Here is an 18,146-nt window from a genome sequence, read left to right on the forward strand (position 1 = left end):
CAATGCTATTGTTTCTGAGGTAGATGCGACCTGTACGTCGGGTTCCTCACCAGGTACGTATGGCCGAGACATGGGGTTGACTCGTTCCTGTGACTCTAGGATCTGGTCAGCATGGCATCTCACAATGTTCTCCCCAACATCCACTGTGTACATTAGTGGCCCCTGCCGTGTGCGTATCGTTCCTGGTTGCCATTTCTCTGTTTGGTAGTCGCGGGCCAAGACTGGTTGCCCTACATTGAAGCTCCTTGTCGGCTTCTCAATGATGTGCTGGAATTGCTTACTCTCAACATCTCTTCGTACATTTGGTCTGAGCAAATCCAGACGAGATCTCAACCTTCGGTTAAAGAACATCATGGCCGGGGCCTGGTTGGTGACTGCATGTGTCGCATTTCTGTAGGCTAACAGGAAATTGTCCACCTTATGCTGCAGTGGAATGTCGTCATCGCACATGGCCTTTACTGCTTTTTTAAAGGTTTGTACGAACCTCTCAGCCAATCCATTTGTGGCTGGATGATACGGGGCGGATGTGTAATGCCTTACCCCATTCCTTTTCATAAATCTTCGAAACTCTTCGGACACAAACTGTGGTCCGTTATCAGAGCAAATCTGCTCTGGCAAGCCGTTCCTGGCAAAAATGGTCTGTAGGACTGCAATAGTTTTCTCCGTGGTGGTGGAGGACATTTTGATCACCTCAGGCCATTTCGAGTGCGCATCCATGGCTATTAAAAACATTGAGTCCATGAATGGACCAGCAAAATCAATATGCACCCGTTGCCATGGAGATGAGGGCCACTCCCATGGGTGTAGAGGGGCATGTGGTGGTGCATTTTGGACCTTCTGGCATCCTGAGCAGCTCTTTGTCAGGTCCTCGATTTGCTGATCGATCCCCGGCCACCACACATAAGCCCTAGCAAGGCTTTTCATTTTCACCCCTCCCAGATGACCTTCGTGAAGCTCATTGAGCACTCTCTCCCTTAACTTGGGTGGAATTACCAATCGGGATCCACACATCAAGGTCCCCTGGCATACTGACAGCTGTTCTCTTCTGGATGAGAATGCTGGCAACAGTGAGTCGCCATGTGCTGGCCATCCCTTCACTGTCAAATCATATACCCGAGACAGTGTCGGGTCATTTCGGGTCTCCTTCTCTATACCAGCGTTAGTTACTGGCAAGCATTCAATTATAGTCGAATGAAATATTTCGACAGGATCCACTGCTGGTGCTTCCTCCGCAGTAGGCAGTGGCAGGCGTGATAGCCCATCAGCGTTTCCATGCTGTTTCGTGCCCTTATACTCGATTTCATATTGGTGCGCCCCTAGAAAAAGGGACAATCTTTGTAGCCGTTGCGCAGTCATCACCGGAACGCCCTTCTTTGGATTAAAGATGGAGACAAGTGGTTGGTGGTCAGTCAGCAAGGTGAACTTCGGACCGTGCAGATAGTGATTGAACTTTTTCACTCCCCACACTAGGCTGAGGGCCTCCCTGTCAATCTGGGCGTAGTTGCGCTCGGCTGAGGTTAGTGACCGAGACGCAAAGGCTACTGGCTTCTCCGAGCCATCCGGGAATTTGTGCGACAGAACCGCTCCAATGCCATAGGGTGATGCTGTGGCGTACCGATCACAGAACGGACACAATCCGCTTTCCGGTCCGTAGACTATAAATCAGGTGTCATGCCTTTAAGAAGGATCACACCTTTAAGAAACTCGATCAGCAACATAGTTAAGCCCAGAGCGGGGGAGGAGCAGGCGAAGCTGTGCACTGATGAAAGAGAGTTGTACTTTGTGCAGTCTCTGACTCCATTTTGTGTTCAGCATGCAGCCTCAACAATTAAACTTTTTCTGTTGAACCTCTCCGAGTTCAGTATTTTTTGCTAGGAGTACGTAGACTCCTACACTGGTGACCCCGACGCTCAGGACGACTCCTAAGCGTAACTATGGCTGACACAAACGCAGTTTCTGTGAAGCTGCCAGAGTTCTGGGAGAACCTGGCCACCGCCAGGTTCCTTCAAGCCGAATCGCAATTCCGACTCCGCGGCATCACCGCCAACGCAACGATGTACGACTACCTCCTCGCCTCCCTGGGCAGCTCCACAATCACGAAAGTCTGGACAACGCTACAAAACCCTTCGGAGGAAGGCAAGTACGCACACCTCAAGGCCGCGCTCATTAAAAAATTCACAGCCTCCCAATTCGTGCGCAACTGCCACCTCCTCGACCTCCCGGGCCTCGGTGACTCCACGCCGTCAGACTTGCTCTCACACATGCTTGCTCTGACCGACGAGAAACCGCCCGGCTCCCTCTTCCGCACGCTCTTTATCCGCCAACTACCTCCCAGCATCCGCCCGGCGATCGTGGCGTCCAGCCTCACGGACCTCGAGGCCCTGGCCGACGAAACCGATAAGCTGCTGTCCGCCAGCTCCAACCACGCCGTCACCCCCGACGTGGCCTCCGCAGCGTCGGCACGCGCTCCACCCTCTATCGTGTGGCCACACAGCTCGGCCACGAGGCCCCCCAGGCCCCCACGTCCCCCAAGCCCTCCGACCCAGGGCTACTGCTACTTCCATACCCAGTTCGGCGCACGGGCACGCCGCTGCAGCCATCCCTGCATGTTTCCAACCGCCCCCACACCGGCCTACACGATGGCTGTGGGGCAAGCAGTCGCACTGCTGTACGTTACGGACAGCGCCTCCGGACGCCGTTTCCTATGCGATATGGGCGCGCAGCGCAACATCATCCCCGCGTCCGCTCTCGAGATCCAGCGAGGCGGCCGCGGCCCTGCGCTGGCTGCCGCCAACGGCACTGACATCCGGACGTACGGCACCCGCACCGTCACCATTGACCTCGCAGGCCGCCGCTACCACTGGGAGTTTATCACCGCCAAGCTGCTCTCCCCGCTCCTCGGTGCGGATTTCCTGTGCGCCCACGGCCTGTTGGTCGACATGCCTCGGCGCCGCCTCGTGGACATGAACACCATGTCACCTGTCCCGAGTGCCATGGCCCCCCCCCAACCCGCCGAAATGGTGTGGCAGTGCCGCGCCCACTCAACGGACGACTACTCAGCACTCCTGGCTGAGTTCCCAGCCCTCACCAACCCGACCTTCTCCTCGAAGGTTGCTAAGCACGGGGTAGAACACTTCATCCCCACCACAGGCTCACCGGTGTATGCCCACGCCCGCAGTCTGGACCCGGCCAAGCTGGAGATTGCGCGGGCCAAGTTCGCCACAATGGAACAGCTCGGCATCATCCGCCGCTCCAACAGCCCCTGGGCCTCCCCACTCCACATCGTCACCAAACCCAACAGGGGATGGCGCCCCTGCGGGGACTACCGGCGCCTAAACAACGCCACCACGCCGGATCGGTACCCCATACCGCACATTCAAGGCTTCTCGGCTAGACTGGCCGGCCGCTCAGTCTTCTCCAAAGTCGACCTGGTGCGCGGTTACCATCAGGTGCCAGTCCACCCCACGGACGTTCCCAAGACGGCCATAATCACCCCTTTTGGGCTATTTGAGTTCCTCCGAATGCCCTTCGGCCTCAAAAACGCGGCCCAGGCCTTCCAGCGGCTCATGGACTCGGTCCTCCGGGACCTGAAGTTCCTCTTTGTCTACCTGGATGACATCCTGGTAGATAGTTCTTCCAAGCAGGAACACATCGAGCACCTCCGCACCCTGTTCCAGCGGCACAGTGAGCACGGGCTCATCATCAGCCCAGCCAAGTGCCAATTCGGCCTCAGCAGGATCGAATTCCTCGGCCACCACATCACGCAGGACGGAGCCATTCCCCTGCCCGCCAAGGTGCAAGCCGTCCAGCAGTTCCCCCGGCCTACCACCATCAAAGGCCTCCAGGAGTTCTTGGGGATGATCAACTTTTACAGCCGCTTCATTCCCGGAGCGGCCTCCCTCATGCGGCCCCTATACGAAGCCCTCCGGGGTAAGAAAGACAGAATGGCGATCGAGTGGTCGGCGGACATGTTGACCGCTTTTGACTCGACCAAAAAGGCGCTCGCCGACGCCACCATGCTCGCTCACCCACAGCCCAACGCCAGGGTGGCCCTCACCATGGATGCCTCCGACCACGCGGTCAGCGCCGTGTACGAACAGTGGGTCGACGGGGCCTGGCAACCGCTGACCTTTTTCAGCCGCCAACTGCGCCCCCCGGAGGCCAAACACAGCGCCTTTGACCGCGAGCTCCTCGCACTGCACCTGGCAGTCCGCCATTTTAGATTTCTTCTGGAGGGCCGCCCCTTCACCGCGTTTGTTGACCACAAACCCCTGACATTCGCGATGGCGAAATTTGCGGACCCGTGCTCAGCCAGGCAACAACGCCAGCTCGCCGCGGTGTCCGAATTCACCACGGACATCTGGCACGTCTCCGGTCGAGACAACGTGGTGGCCGACTGCCTATCCCGCCCCGCCGTCCATGGCGCCCACCTGGCAGTGGACTATGCTCAACTGGCAGTGGAGCAACGCACCGCCCCGATCTGCTCTCCGCGCCCACAACCCTCCCAGGGATGCAACTGACCGACGTTGCCTGCGACCCGTCCGCCATCACAGTCAAATGCGACACCTCCCTGGTGCAACCCCACCCCGTAGTCCCGGCGTCCAGGCGAAAACGGGTGTTCGACATCGTCCACGGCCTCTCACACCCCCGGCACCCGCACGTCCATTAGACTGGTGGCCAACCGATTTGTCTGGCGCGGCCTGCGCAAAGATGCGTGCGTCTGGGCCAGATCCTGCATAGCTTGCCAGCGTGCCAAAATCCACCAACACGTCAAAGCCCCACTCGAGGAGTTCACCGTGCCAGAAAGAAGGTTCGAACACGTCCACATCGACCTCGTCGGCCCCCTGCCGCCATCACAAGGTCACACGCACCTGCTGACAATTGTGGACCGTACCACTCGCTGGCCCGAGGCCATTCCACTGACGTCCACCACCACCGCAGACATCACGAGGGCATTCATCGGTACCTGGGTCGCTCGGTTCGGCGTCCCCTCCGACATGACGTCGGATAGAGGCCCACAGTTCACCTCTGATCTGTGGGCCGCCATCGCCCAAAACCTCGGGGTGGCCGTTCACCGCACCATGGCTTACCACCCCCAAGCCAACGGACTGTGCGAGCAATTCCACAGGTCCATGAAGGTGTCCCTCCGCGCCAGCCTTGAGGACGAGGCTTGGATCGACCGCCTCCCGTGGGTGCTACTCGGCCTACGCTGCGCGGTCAAGGAAGACCTGCAAGCCTCAGCGGCAGAGCTCGTGTACGGCCAGCCGCTGCGCGTACCCGGAGAGTTCCTGCCCACCGCCACGACCCCCGGGCCGGCTGACCAGCAACGCCGCGCTTTCGCCAACCGAGCACAACAGTTCGCTCCGGTACCCACCGGCCGGCACGGCGAACCAGCAACCCGCGTACCACCGAGCCTGCACATGGCCAAATTTGTTTTCGTGCGCCATGACGCCCACCGAGGACCTCTACGGCCCACATACGATGGACTCTACAAGGTACTCCAGACGGGGAACAAGTTCTTTCTCCTCGAAGTGGGCGGCAGAACTGACAAGGTGTCAGTCGACCGGCTCAAGCTGGTGCACCTAGAGCCCGACGAACCCGTTCAAGTGGGCCAACCCCCACCGTGGGGCAGACCGCCTAAGAGCCCAACGCGTCCGACCACCCCGTTCCCGACACCAGCCGCCAAGAGCCATTCCGGCCGTGCCATCAAGCCGCCACGCCAGTTCGTACACTCCCTACTAGCGGCTTCTGGGGGAGCTGTGTGGCGCACCGATCACAGAACGGACACAATCCACTTTCCGGTCCGTAGACTATAAATCAGGCGTCATGCCTTTAAGAAGGATCACACCTTTAAGAAACTCGATCTGCAACATCGTTAAGCCCAGAGCGGGGGAGGAGCAGTCAAAGCTGTGCACTGATGAAAGAGAGTTGTACTTTGTGTAGTCTCTGACTCCATTTTGTGTTCAGCATGCAGCCTCAACAATTATACCTTTTCTGTTGAACCTCTCCGAGTTCAGTATTTTTTGCCAGGAGTACGTAGACTCCTACAATGCATCACACGCCAACCGAATTGGTAGTGCTAGGTTGAAATGAGCCAACACCTCATTTGATGTGATCAATGCTTTGCTCTTCTGGAAAGCTCGTTTACATTCGTCAATCCACTTCCATGGTACCCCCGTTTGCAGTAGGGTGTTCAGTGGGTGTAGTACTGTAGACAAATTTGGCAAGAACTTATGGTAGTCGTTCACCAGCCTGAGGAACGACCTCAGTTGTGACACATTTTCCGGTGCTGGAGCCTTGACTACTGCCTCAATCTTTTCAGGGGACTTATGTAACCCCTCTTTATCAATAACATGGCCACAATACGAGATCTGCTTCTGGAAAAACTCACATTTGTGGCGATTAGCTCGGAGCCCATATTCCTTCAATCTAGTGAGCACCTGCTCCAGGTTGGCGAGGTGATCACTGTCATTTTCGCCCGTGACCAGGATGTTGTCCAAATAACACTGGGTCCCTGGAATCTCTTGCAGGACTTGTTCCATTGCCCTTTGCCAAATAGCCAGAGCTGATGCTACCCCGAACACCAGATGGTTGTATTGGTAGAGACCTTTATGAGTGTTGATCGTGAGGTACTGTTTCGAGGCTTCTTCTACCTCCATTTGCAGGTACGCCTGGGCCAGATCAATCTTAGTGAAGCGTTTTCCTCCAGATAGCGAGGCGAAAATATCTTCAATCCGCGGAAGCGGATATTGTACAGTGTGAAGGACTGGGTTCACTGTCACCTTAAAGTCCCCACAGATGCGAACCTTCTTTGGTTCCCCAGGCGTATTTCTCAACGACCTCTTTATTACAGGAACGATGGGTGAAGCCCACTCGCTCCAGTCCACTTTGGACAGTACTCCTGAACGTTCCAAACCTTCCAGCTCTGCTTCGACGGCTGGGCGGATCGCATAAGGCCTTAAAAAACTTTGGGCTTGAATTTTCCTCTATTTTGATCGTCGCTGTTATGCCTTTTAGTGTTCCGAGTCCCTGCTGGAACACTTCTTGTGTGTCAGTTAGCATTTTTGACAGTCGTCCAGGTGTGACGTCGTCATCCTTTTTGGCATCTACAGTCAGTGCTTGTATGGAATGCCAATCTAGCTGTATCTTCCGGATCCATTCACATCCTAGTAGTGGTGGTCCTCCATCTGGCAATACATATAGGTCCATTTTTGGTGTTTCCTTGCCGTTATATATAATGTTCACCCTTATTTTTCCTTTGGGGTAGACTTTTTGCCCCGTGTACGTCTTCAAGACAATCTTTGTATCTCTCAAGGGTATATGTGAGAATAGCCGCTTGTAGTCCCTTCGGTTTATGACTGTTAGGGCTGATCCTCTGTCCAATTCCATTTTCACTTGGACTCCTGCTATCTTGAGCGTGACCCATATAGTTTGGTGATCCTCCGTTTTGATCACATTATGTAGTTTCAGACAACCCAGCTCCTTGTTTCCGGAGTCTGTATCACTTTTCTGTTCGTCTGAACTACTCTCCGTCACCTTATGTATCTTCTTGTACTTCTCCTGTGGAGATTTCTTGCTGCTGGTTTTCTTTCCCGACCTGCAGACTCTTGCTATGTGTCCTACTTTTCCACACTGTCTGCACACTTTGTCCTTGAACCAGCAATCATTATGGTCGTGTGTTGTTCTGCCGCAGCGATAGCACTTCACTGTTCCATGTGACATTTCATTTGTGCCATATTCTTGCGGTCTCCATTGTATCTCTGCAGCGCCCCGTGCTGCTGCTTCGTGTGATACTGCAATGCTGAAAGCCTTGTCCAGCGTAAGATCCTTTTCTGATAGAAGCTGTTTCTGGGTTCCTTCACTTTGAAGCCCACACACAAACTTGTCCCTTAAGGTATCTGTTAGTCCCGTTCCAAACTGGCAGTGTTTCGATAGCTTGCGCAGTTCCATTAAATACTCAGCATTACTTTCATCTTTATGCTGGTTCCTTTTGTGAAACTTAAATCTTTCTGCCATCAGCAGCGGTGTGGGGTTTAAGTGGTCCTGTAGGATTGACACTATGTTTTCAAAATCCTTTTCTACTGGCTCCTCTGGGGTTACTAGGTTTCGTAGTAAGCCATACGTTTTTGCACCCATTGAATTCAACAATACCAGCGCTTTCTTGTCATCTGGCACTTCATTCGCCTTGCAGTATACTTCTATGCGTTCGACATATGTCGTCCAATCTTCGACTTCATTGTCGAATGCTGTGATACTGCCACTCTTCGGCATTTTTGCGTGTGGTTAGACTGGCTTAAAATGGCGTCTCCCGCGCTTTCCTTTCTTCCCCGCTGCGGCTTAAAATGGTGTCTCCCGCGCTTTGCTTTCTTCCCCGCTGTGACTTAAAATGGCGTCTCCCGCGCTGCTGCCAACGCTGCTCTCGGCGGTCCTTGTGGCAAATGGCGACGTCCTGTGGGTTTCGTGCGCTGCTCCTGCGCTGCTGCCAATGCCGCTCTCTGCGGTCCTCATGGCAATGGCAGCGCCTCGCATTTTCCTGCGCGCCTCTCTCCCCCGTTGACGCTGCTCGGCCCTTGAACACCGGCTGCGCTCTGCTCTCTCTCGTCTCTCTCTCCCCGTTGACGCCGCTCGGTCTTGAACACCGGCTGCGCCCTGTGCGCTCTGCCCTCTCTCTCTCACCGTCGACGCTGCTCGGCCTTTTTCTGTGCCGCTCGGTCGGCTCTAGCCGCCGCTGTCCGGGAAGGGTCTGCACAGTACCTGTTGCCAGCCCGTTTCGCTGGACCACTGTGACTGGAAAGCCAAGCCTGGCACTCGACAGCCTCCCCTGCGATGCTCAAATCTCCGCTGGATGACTGGCCGGTTGCCCGTGGTCGACGCCCGTGCTTCTGGACTCGACCTCCTTCCACTGTTCTCCAGGAGCGAATCCCTGGGAGGTGATGCAGAGTTGCAGGTAGGTTCGAATCTGCTCGTCGCCAATGTTGTGTCTGTGTATAATAAGACACAGACTGCAGGAGAAACGGTACAACAGGTGTTTACTGAATGAGGGTTACTCTAGAACTAACTATACAGATCACTACTCAGGGTTTATATACACGTGTGGTCACTGTCGGTACTACAGTATACAGGAGCTGTAAAAAATAGTTCTCTCCCTTAAAGGTACATACATTACAGTGTCGAGCTTCTTGACTGTTGTTGGAGCTGCACTCTATAGATATGTGAAGAGAAAAAGATTGGTGAAGTCAAGCGTAGGTCCCTTGCAGTCAGAATCAGGGGAAATTATAATGGGGAACAAAGAAATGGCCGACCAATTAAATACATACTTTGATTCTGTCTTCACAAAGGAGGACACAAATAACCTCCCAGAGATGTTGGGGAACATAGGGTCTAATGAGAGGGAGGAACTGAATGAAATCAGTATTTGTAGGGAAATGGTGTTAGGGAAATTGACGGGATTGAAGGCCGATAAATCCCCAGGGCCTGATAATCTACATCCTAGGGTACTTAAGGAAGTGGCCCTAGAAATAGTAGCTGCATTGCTGGTAATCTTCCAAAATTCTATAGGTTCTGGAACAGTTCCCATAGATTGGAGGGTAGCTAATGTTACCCCACTATTCAAAAAAGGTGGTAGAGGGTAAATGGGGAATTATAGACCGGTAAGCCTGACATCGGTAGTGGGGAAAATGCTAGAGTCCATTATAAAAGATGTAATAGCAGAGCACTTGGAAAACAGTGACAGGATCGGACAAAGTCAACATGGATTTACAAAATGTAAATCATGCATGATTAATCTACAGGAATTTTTTGAGGATATAACTGGTAGAATAGATAAGGGAGAGCCAGTGTATGTGGTGTATTTGGACTTTCAGAAGGCTTTCGATAAGGTCCCGCATAAGGCATTAGCGTGTAAAGTTAAGGCACATGGGATTGGGGGCAAGGTACTGACTTGGATAGAGAACTGGTTGGCAGACAGGAAGCAAGAGTTGGAATAAACGGGTCTTTTTCTGAGTGGCAGGCAGTGACTAGTGGGATACCGCAGGGATCGGTCCTAGGACCCCAGCTATTCACAATATATATTAATGATCTAGACGAGGGAACTAGATGTAATACCTCCAAGTTTGCAGATGACACAAAGCTGGGTGGGCGTGTGTGCTGTGAGAAGGATGCAGAGAAACTCCGGTATGGTTTGGACAGGTTGGGTGATTGGGCAGATGCATGGCAGATGCAGTATAACGTGGTTAAATGCAAGGTTATCCACTTTGGTGGCAAAAACAGTAAGGCAGATTATTATCTGAATGGCAATAGATTGGGAGAAGGGGAAGTGCAACGAGATCTGGGTGTCCTTGTGCACCAGTCGCTGAAGGTAAGCATGCAGGTGCAGCAGGCGGTTAAGAAGGCAAATGGTATGTTGGCCTTCGTAGCGAGATGGTTCGAGTACAGGAACAAGGGTGTCTTGCTGCAGTTGTACAGGGCCTTGGTGAGACCACACCTTGAGTATTGTGTGCAGTTTTGGTCACCTTATCTGAGGAAGGATGTTCTTGCCATGGAGGGAGTGCAGTGAAGATGCACCAGACTGATACCTGGGATGGCAGGAATGACGTATGGGGAGAGATTGGGTCGATTGGGCATATACTCGCTGGAGTTTAGAAGAATGAGAGGGGATCTCATTAAAACTTATAAAATTCTAACAGGACTAGACAGACTAGATGCAGGAAGGATGTTCCTGATGGTCGGGGAGTCCAGAACCAGGGGTCACAGTGTAAGGATAAGGGGTAAGCCATTTAGGACAGAAATGAGGAGGAATTTCTTTACCCAGAGAGTGGTGAACCTGTGGAATTCTCTACTACAGAAGGCAATTGAGGCCAATTCATTAAATATATTCAAGAAGGAGTTGGATATATTTCTTAAGGCTAAAGGGATTGGATATGGGGAGAAAGCAGGGACAGGGTACTGAATTTGAATGATCAGCCATGATCTCATTAAATGGCGGAGCCGGCTCGAGGGGCCGAATGGCCTACTCCTGCTCCTATCTTCTATGTTTCTCTCCCAGGCAAGTGGAGAGTATTCCATCACACTCTGTGTGCGCGTGTGTGTGTGTCTGTGTGAGTGTGTGTGAGTGTGTGTGTCTGTGTGTGTGAGGGTGTGTGTGTGAGGGTGTGTGTCTGTGTGAGTGTGTGTGAGTGTGTGTGTCTGTGTGTGTGTGTCTGTGTGTGTGAGGGTGTGTGTGTGAGTGTGTGTGTGTGTGTGTGTGTGAGGGTGTGTGTCTGTGTGGGTGTGTCTGTGTGTGTGAGTGAGTGTGTGTGAGGGTGTGTGTGTGTGGCTGTTTGTGTGGGTGTGTGTGTGTGAGGGTCTGTGTGAGTGTGAGTGTGTGTGCGTGTCTGTTTGTGTCTGGGTGTGTGTGTGTGAGGGTGTGTGTGTGTGTGAGGGTGTGTGTGTGTGTGTGGAGAGGATTGGTCAACTTCTGACATGGTTTGAAGATTACACATGAATCATGGCCACTTGTGTGAGGTATTGGAAGGCAATTGGTAGCCAGGAACGCTGATCTCAAGAAGAAGTCAACAGTTCTCAGAATGTAAGAGAAGGGAACATTTGTGAGAAATTGAATAAAAAGATAAAATTGCTCACTATACGTGTCAGAGTACAGTAAAGAACCAGGAAATAAGCCATTTGACCTGTCGCAGCTTATTTCCCTTGCACTTTAATCCCCAGCCCAGTGTCCAACTGCATTTTGAATGCCTCTGATGGTCATGTCTCTGTCACTTTAGCCAGCAGATTATTCCAAAGATTTGCCACCGTTTGAGTTAATGAAATTTGTTCGAATATCTTATAAATGTCACGAACTTAAATTTATCTCTTCTGGTTGTAATGTCCTGACTTTTTTTTGAAGCATGATTTCCCCTCTGCATTATATGTACTTTCGAAGTGTAGTCACTGTTGTAATGTAGGAAACACGACAGCCAATTTACGCACAGCAAGCTCCCACAAACAGCAGTGTGATGATGACCAGATCATCTGTTTTGGTGATGTTGGTTGAGGGATAAATATTGACCCAGGATACCGGGGATAGCTCTCCTGCTCTTCTTCAAAATTGCGCCGTGGGATCTTTTACGTCCACCTGAGAAAGCAGTGTAGTGTATGTACCCGTCTACCTTTAAGAGAACTATTGTATGTAACCGTTCACCTTTAAGAGAACTATTTTAGGTGTGGCACTACTTTGTTTGGCTTCTGTATACTGTAATACCGACGGTGACTACACCAGTATATAGGTGTTGTGTCAGGATTTATTGGGCAGATTCGCCCTGACCTTCGAATAGTAAAGTCCTGTTTTAAGTTACTCTGGTAGTCTGTGTATTAATTAACTAAACAACTCACAGACTTTACAAGCAGGTGAACCCCCAACTAAGCTTGCATTTGTCATGTTAAAAAACCTGATGTCCTGGGAATATTTATGTTTCAACCAACATCAAACAGATGATCTGATCATTACCTCATTTTGATGTACGCAATTAAGATGCCACTTTTCCGACATTTCAACAGTGACTATCTTCAAAAGTACTTCATTGGCTGTAAAGTACTTTAGGATGTCCTGAGGTCATGAAAGGCGCTATCTAAATGCAAATTTAGTTTTTCTTTCTTAAATGGATGTATACAGATTGGTGGGATGTGGGTAGTGATGTGGCCCAGGGAGCAGGGCTGAGACCATTTTGTTTTGCTTTCCATTTGCTTCCGACCCAATATCTTCTCCACAACAGAGACCGCCTACTTCCACCTCTATGACTTCGTCCATCTCCGCCCCTGCCTCAGCCCATCTGCTGCTGAAACCCTCATCCATGCTTTTGTTACCTCCAGACTCGACGAGTCCAATGCTCTCCTGGCCAAACTCCCATCCTTCACTACCTACAATGTTCAGCTCATCCAAAACTCTGCTGCCCGTATCCTAGCTCGCAGCGTATCTGACGTCCTGGTCCCCCAATCACACCTCTGCTCGCTGACCTACATTGCCTCCCCATCCACCAACCCCATGATTTTAAAATTTTCATCTCGTGTTCAAATCCCTTTATGGCCGTTCCCCTTCCTAACCTCTTCCAGAGCTACAACCCTCCGAGAGCTCTGCATTACCTCTGGCTCTGGCCTCTTGTGCCTGCCCCACTTCCTTCACCCCACCATTGGCGGCCGTGCCTTCAGCCGGCTAGCCCCTAAGCTCTTGAATTCCTTCCCAAAACCTCTCCCCCTCTCTCTTCTCCTTTAAGACGCTCCTTTAAAAACCCACCTCATTGACGAATCTTTGGCCACCACTCCTAATATCATTTTATGTGGCTCGGTGTCTGATTACGCTCCTGTGAAGCACCTGGGGACATTTTACTACGTTAATGGAACGATATAAATGCAAGTTGTTGTTGTTATTATTTAAATAGATTTGGACGCAGGAATGAGAGGAATAATACTGATGTTTGCTGATTATAACAAATTCAGGGGCATGGTAAACTGTGAGGAAGAATGCAGCACAAGGTCGAAGGACATAAATAGGTTTGGTGGAGTGGCCAGGTTCAGTTTAATGCACAAAATGTGAAGTTGCACATTTTTTGGAGGAACTAACAGCACAGTGGAAAGAAGTTATTGGTAAGATTCTTAAAATATCAGCCGTGCCTCAGTGGGCAGCATGCTGGCCTGCACGTCAGAGGGTTGTGGGTTCAAGTCACACGCCAGAGATTTGACTACTTAATCCGGTGCAGTACCGCTGCACTGTCAGAGGTGCCGTCTTTCGGACGAGACGTTAAACCGAGGACCGGCCTGCCCTCAGTTGCACATTCTCCCCGTGTTTGCGTGGGTTTCCTCCGGGTGCTCCGGTTTCCTCCCACAGTCCAAAGATGTGCGGGTTAGGTTGATCGGCTATGATAAATTGACCCTTAGTGTTAGGGGGATGAAATACGTGGGGTTACGGGGATAGGGTGGGATATGTGTTGGGTGTAGGGGTTACGGGGATCGGGTGGGATATGTGTCGGTGCAGGCTCGATGGGCCGAAATGGCCTCTATCTGCACTGTGGGGTTTCTGTGATTCTGTGAAGTGAACGTAAAAGATCCCGCGGCACTATTTTGAAGAAGAGCAGGGGAGTTCTCCCCGGTGTCCTGGGGCCAATATTTATCCCTCAACCAACATCACTAAAACAGATTATCTGGTCATTTATCTCATTACTGTTTGTGGGAGCTTGCTGTGCGCAAACTGCTGTGTATTTCCTACATTACAACAGTGACTACACTACAAAAGAACGTCAAAGCATGTGGTGAGGTCACGGAAGGCACTGTATAAATGCTGTATAAGTTCTTTATTTCTCTTTCTTAGAATGGATCAACAGAGGTACTTAAGAGTGCAGATGAGTAGACTTTTAAAAGTGGGAGTAGCATAAAGACAAAGGGAATGTAGAATACAGAAAACAGAATGTGTAGGGACCACTGAATATAAAAGCAAGAATTAATTGGCATTTGGAAAAGTGTGGGCTAATAAATGAAAGCCAGCATGGATTTGTTAAAGGCAAATCATGGTTGACTAACTTGATTGAGTTCTTTGATGAAGTAACGGAGAGGATTGATGAGGGCAGTGCAGTTGATGTTGTCTATCTGGACTTTCAAAAGGCGTTTGACGAAGAACCACATAATAGACTTGTTAGTGAAATTGGCAAAGAGACAGAAAGCAGAGAGTTGTGGTGAATGGTTGTTTTTCAGACATAGAAACATAGAAACATAGAAGATAGGTGCAGAAGTAGGCCATTCGGCCCCTTGAGCCTGCTCCGCCATTTAATGAGATTATGGCTGATCATCCTAATTCAGTACCCGGTCCCTGCTTTCTCCCCATATCCCTTGATCCCTTTAGCCTTAAGAAATATATCCATCTCCTTATTGAATATATTTAATGAATTGACCTCAACTGCCTTCTGTGGTAGAAAATTCCACAGGTTCACCACTCTCTGGGTGAAGAAATTCCTCCTCATCTCAGTCCTAAATGGCTTACCCCTTATCCTTAGACTGTGACCCCTGGTTCTGGACTCCCCGACCATCGGGAACATCCTTCCTGCATCTAGTCTGTCTAGTCCTGTTAGAATTTTATAAGTTTCAATGAGATCCCCTCTCATTCTTCTAAACTCTAGCGAATATAAGCCTAATCGACCCAATCTCTCCTCATGCGTCATTCCTGCCATCCCAGGTATCAGTCTGGGGGGAAGAGTAGAGTGGTGTTCTCCAGGGCATTGTTAAGGGAAAATTGAGTTCCCCAGGGGTCGGAATTAGGGCCACTGCTCTTTTGAAATATATTAATTACCTGGACTTGGGTATACAGGGCACAATTGAAAAGTTTGCAGATGACACAAAACTCGGAAATGTCGAAATGTAGAAAAGCTTGGGATCCTAGGCATTATCATTAGAGGCTTAAAGCAAGGAAATTATGCTAAACCTTTATAAAACACTTGTTAGACCTCAGCTGGAGTACTGAGCACGACACTTTAGGAAGGATGTCAAGCCCTTCAAGAGGGTGCAGAAGAGATTTACTAGAATGGTTCCGGGCATGTGGACTTCAGTTATGTGGAGAGATTGGAGAAGCTGGGGTTGTTCTCCTCGGAGCAGAGAAGGTTAAGTGGAGATTTGATAGAGGCGTTCAAAATCATGAAGGGTTTTGATCGCGTAACTAAGGAGACATTGTTCCCAGTGGCAGAAGGGTCGGTAACTGGAGGGGACAGATTTAAGGTGATTGGCAAAAAAAACAGAGGCGACAAGAGGAAATTTTTTTTTACATTGCGAGTTGTTGTGATCTGAAATGCACTGGGTGGTGGAAACAGATGCAATAATAACTTTCAAAAGGGAATTGGATAAATACTTGAAAGGAAAGAAATTGCAGGGCTCTGGGGAAAGACCAGGGGAGTGGGGCTAATTGGATAGCTCTACCAAAGAGCTGGCACAGGCACGATGGGCTGAATGGCCTCCTTCTGTGTTGTATCATTCTATGATTCTGTGAAAGAAAGACGTGCATTTATATAGCGCCTTTCACAACCACCAGACGCAACACACTTTATAGCCAATGAAGTACTTTTTGGAGAGTAGTCACTGTTATAATGTAGGAAACGCGGCAGCCAATTTGAGCACAGCAAGCTCCCACAAAAAGCAATGCGAAGACGACCAGATAATCTGTTATAGTGATGTGGGTTGAGAGATGAATATTGGCCAGAACACTGGGGATAACTCCCCTGCTCTTCTTCGAAATAGGGTTGTTATAAATCTCATCATTCATCAAGAAACTACTCATGAAATATCGCTGGACGGCCAGCTGGTGGCGCCGTCCAAGGAGTATAAATACTCGGGCGTGGGCCCAACTTTCCAGGGACATTTTGTAAGACAGGAACTAGTGAAGTACAACTAGACCTCCATGTTCTGAAACAAGTTGATTAAAGCCTTGCTTTATACTCAAACCAAGTGCGTAGTGAGTTTTATTACGTCAAAGATCATGGCATCTTTTACGTCCACCTGAGAGGGCAGATGGGATCTGGGTTTAACGTCTCATCCGAAAGACGGCACCTCCGACAGTGCAGCACTCCCTCAGTACTGCACTGGGAGTGTCAGCCTAGATTTTTGTGCTCAAGTCTCTGAAGTGGGACTATGAACCCACAACCTTCTAACTCAGCAGTGAGAGTGCTGCCCACTGAGCCACTGGCTATGATGTTAAAGCAATGTTGAATTTGTATAAGATGTTGATTACACCCAGTTGGAGTATCGCGTGCAATTCTGGAGACCCCATTAAAGGAAGGATATCAGAGTCATGGAAAGGGGAGGACTAAGATTCACTAGAATGAGACTGGAACAAGAAAGGCTTCAAACAACTGAGTTTTTCTCACTGGAATGGAGAAGATTAAGTGGGGACATAATCGAGGTTTTTAAAATTCTGAAATGTTTTGAAAGGTTATATTCCACGATTGGCGAATTGGTAACAAAGGTCGTAGACTGAGGTTCATGGCGAGAAGAATGAAGAGGGGGGGGATTAGAAGGAGGGTTATTGGAACATGGAATGTTTTGCTGCAAGTGGCCACTGAGGCAGAGACTATAGCATCATTTAGAAGGGAATTGGATAAGTATTTGTAAAGGAAAAATATAAAAGGATAAGTGGAAAGGGCAGGGAAATAGGGGTAGAGTAGAAGGCTCCTGTTGAAGAGCTAGCACGGGTGCAATGGACTGAATGGCCTCCTTGTGTGCCGTGAATGCTATGACCATGGGAAGACACAGAGGGAATCGCTCCTGAAGAGCAGTTGGTGAGCAGTGTCTGAGAACGCTTATTGCACCCTTTGTTTTACAGAATCCCAGCCGGTTATCCCAATATGGCTGGTAGTCATCGCTCTTCTGTTGGTCTTGATGATCCTGATCGCCATCGCCTGCTTTATCTGGAGAAGTAAAGGATTTTATACAGGTACCGGCAAACATGCATTCACATTTCTAGTGACCCTCACCCGAAAACCAGACCCTCTTTCGGCGTCACCCCTGGCTCAGTCGGTAGCACTCTTGCCTCTGAGTCAGAAGGTCGTGGGTTCAAGACGCACCGTGGCTGCAGATGTCACTAGCTCTCTGCAGAGTGGCCTGGAGCCTGCACAGAGACTTGAGCACAAAATCTCGGCTGACACTGAGGGACTGCATCACCGCCGGCGGTGCCGTCTTTCAGATGAGACATTAAACCAGGGTCCCGTCTGCCCGCTCAGGTGAATGTAAAAGATCCCATGGCACTTTCCCAATATTTATCCCTCAACCAACATCATTAAAACAGATTATCTGGTCATTTATCACATTGCTGTTTGTGGGATCTTGCTGTGCGTAAATTGGCTGCCGTGTTACCTACATTACAACAGTGACTACGCTTCAAAAGTACTTCATTAGCTGTGAAGTGCTTTGGGACGTCCTGAGGTCGGGGAAGGCGCTACAGAAATTCAAGTTCTTTTTTTCTCTGTCAGACTCCGATTCACCTGCTGAGTGTTGCCAGATTTTCCAGTATTGCTGTTGCCCTCGGGTGCCGAGGATCACCCGGTGCAGAGGACGTGGAGGGAAAGTGGGGAAGTTCCTTTACGAGCGTGTAATTCCACCCTGTCCGGTTTTCCTCTCTGCATTCCGCTCCAGGCCATCCTTTA

At 50.4% G+C, this 18,146-nt stretch overlaps 1 protein-coding gene across 6 annotated transcripts in view; it reads left to right on the plus strand.

The window, feature by feature from the left end:
* Positions 1-18,146, plus strand: part of LOC147123963 (junctional adhesion molecule-like) — a 170,160-nt gene that overhangs the window by 73,263 nt on the left and 78,751 nt on the right. For all 6 annotated transcript variants that reach the window (XM_085971394.1, XM_085971627.1, XM_085971789.1 and 3 more), the window contains exon 4: positions 17,327-17,437. In XM_085971394.1, the coding sequence (XP_085827520.1) occupies positions 17,327-17,437 (111 nt within the window). The remainder of the gene's footprint in view (positions 1-17,326; positions 17,438-18,146) is intronic.

This window comes from Somniosus microcephalus, chromosome 1 (genome assembly GCF_052327205.1).
Source record: "Somniosus microcephalus isolate GS21.2 chromosome 1, FLI_Smic_1.0, whole genome shotgun sequence".
NCBI classification, from domain to species: domain Eukaryota; kingdom Metazoa; phylum Chordata; class Chondrichthyes; order Squaliformes; family Somniosidae; genus Somniosus; species Somniosus microcephalus.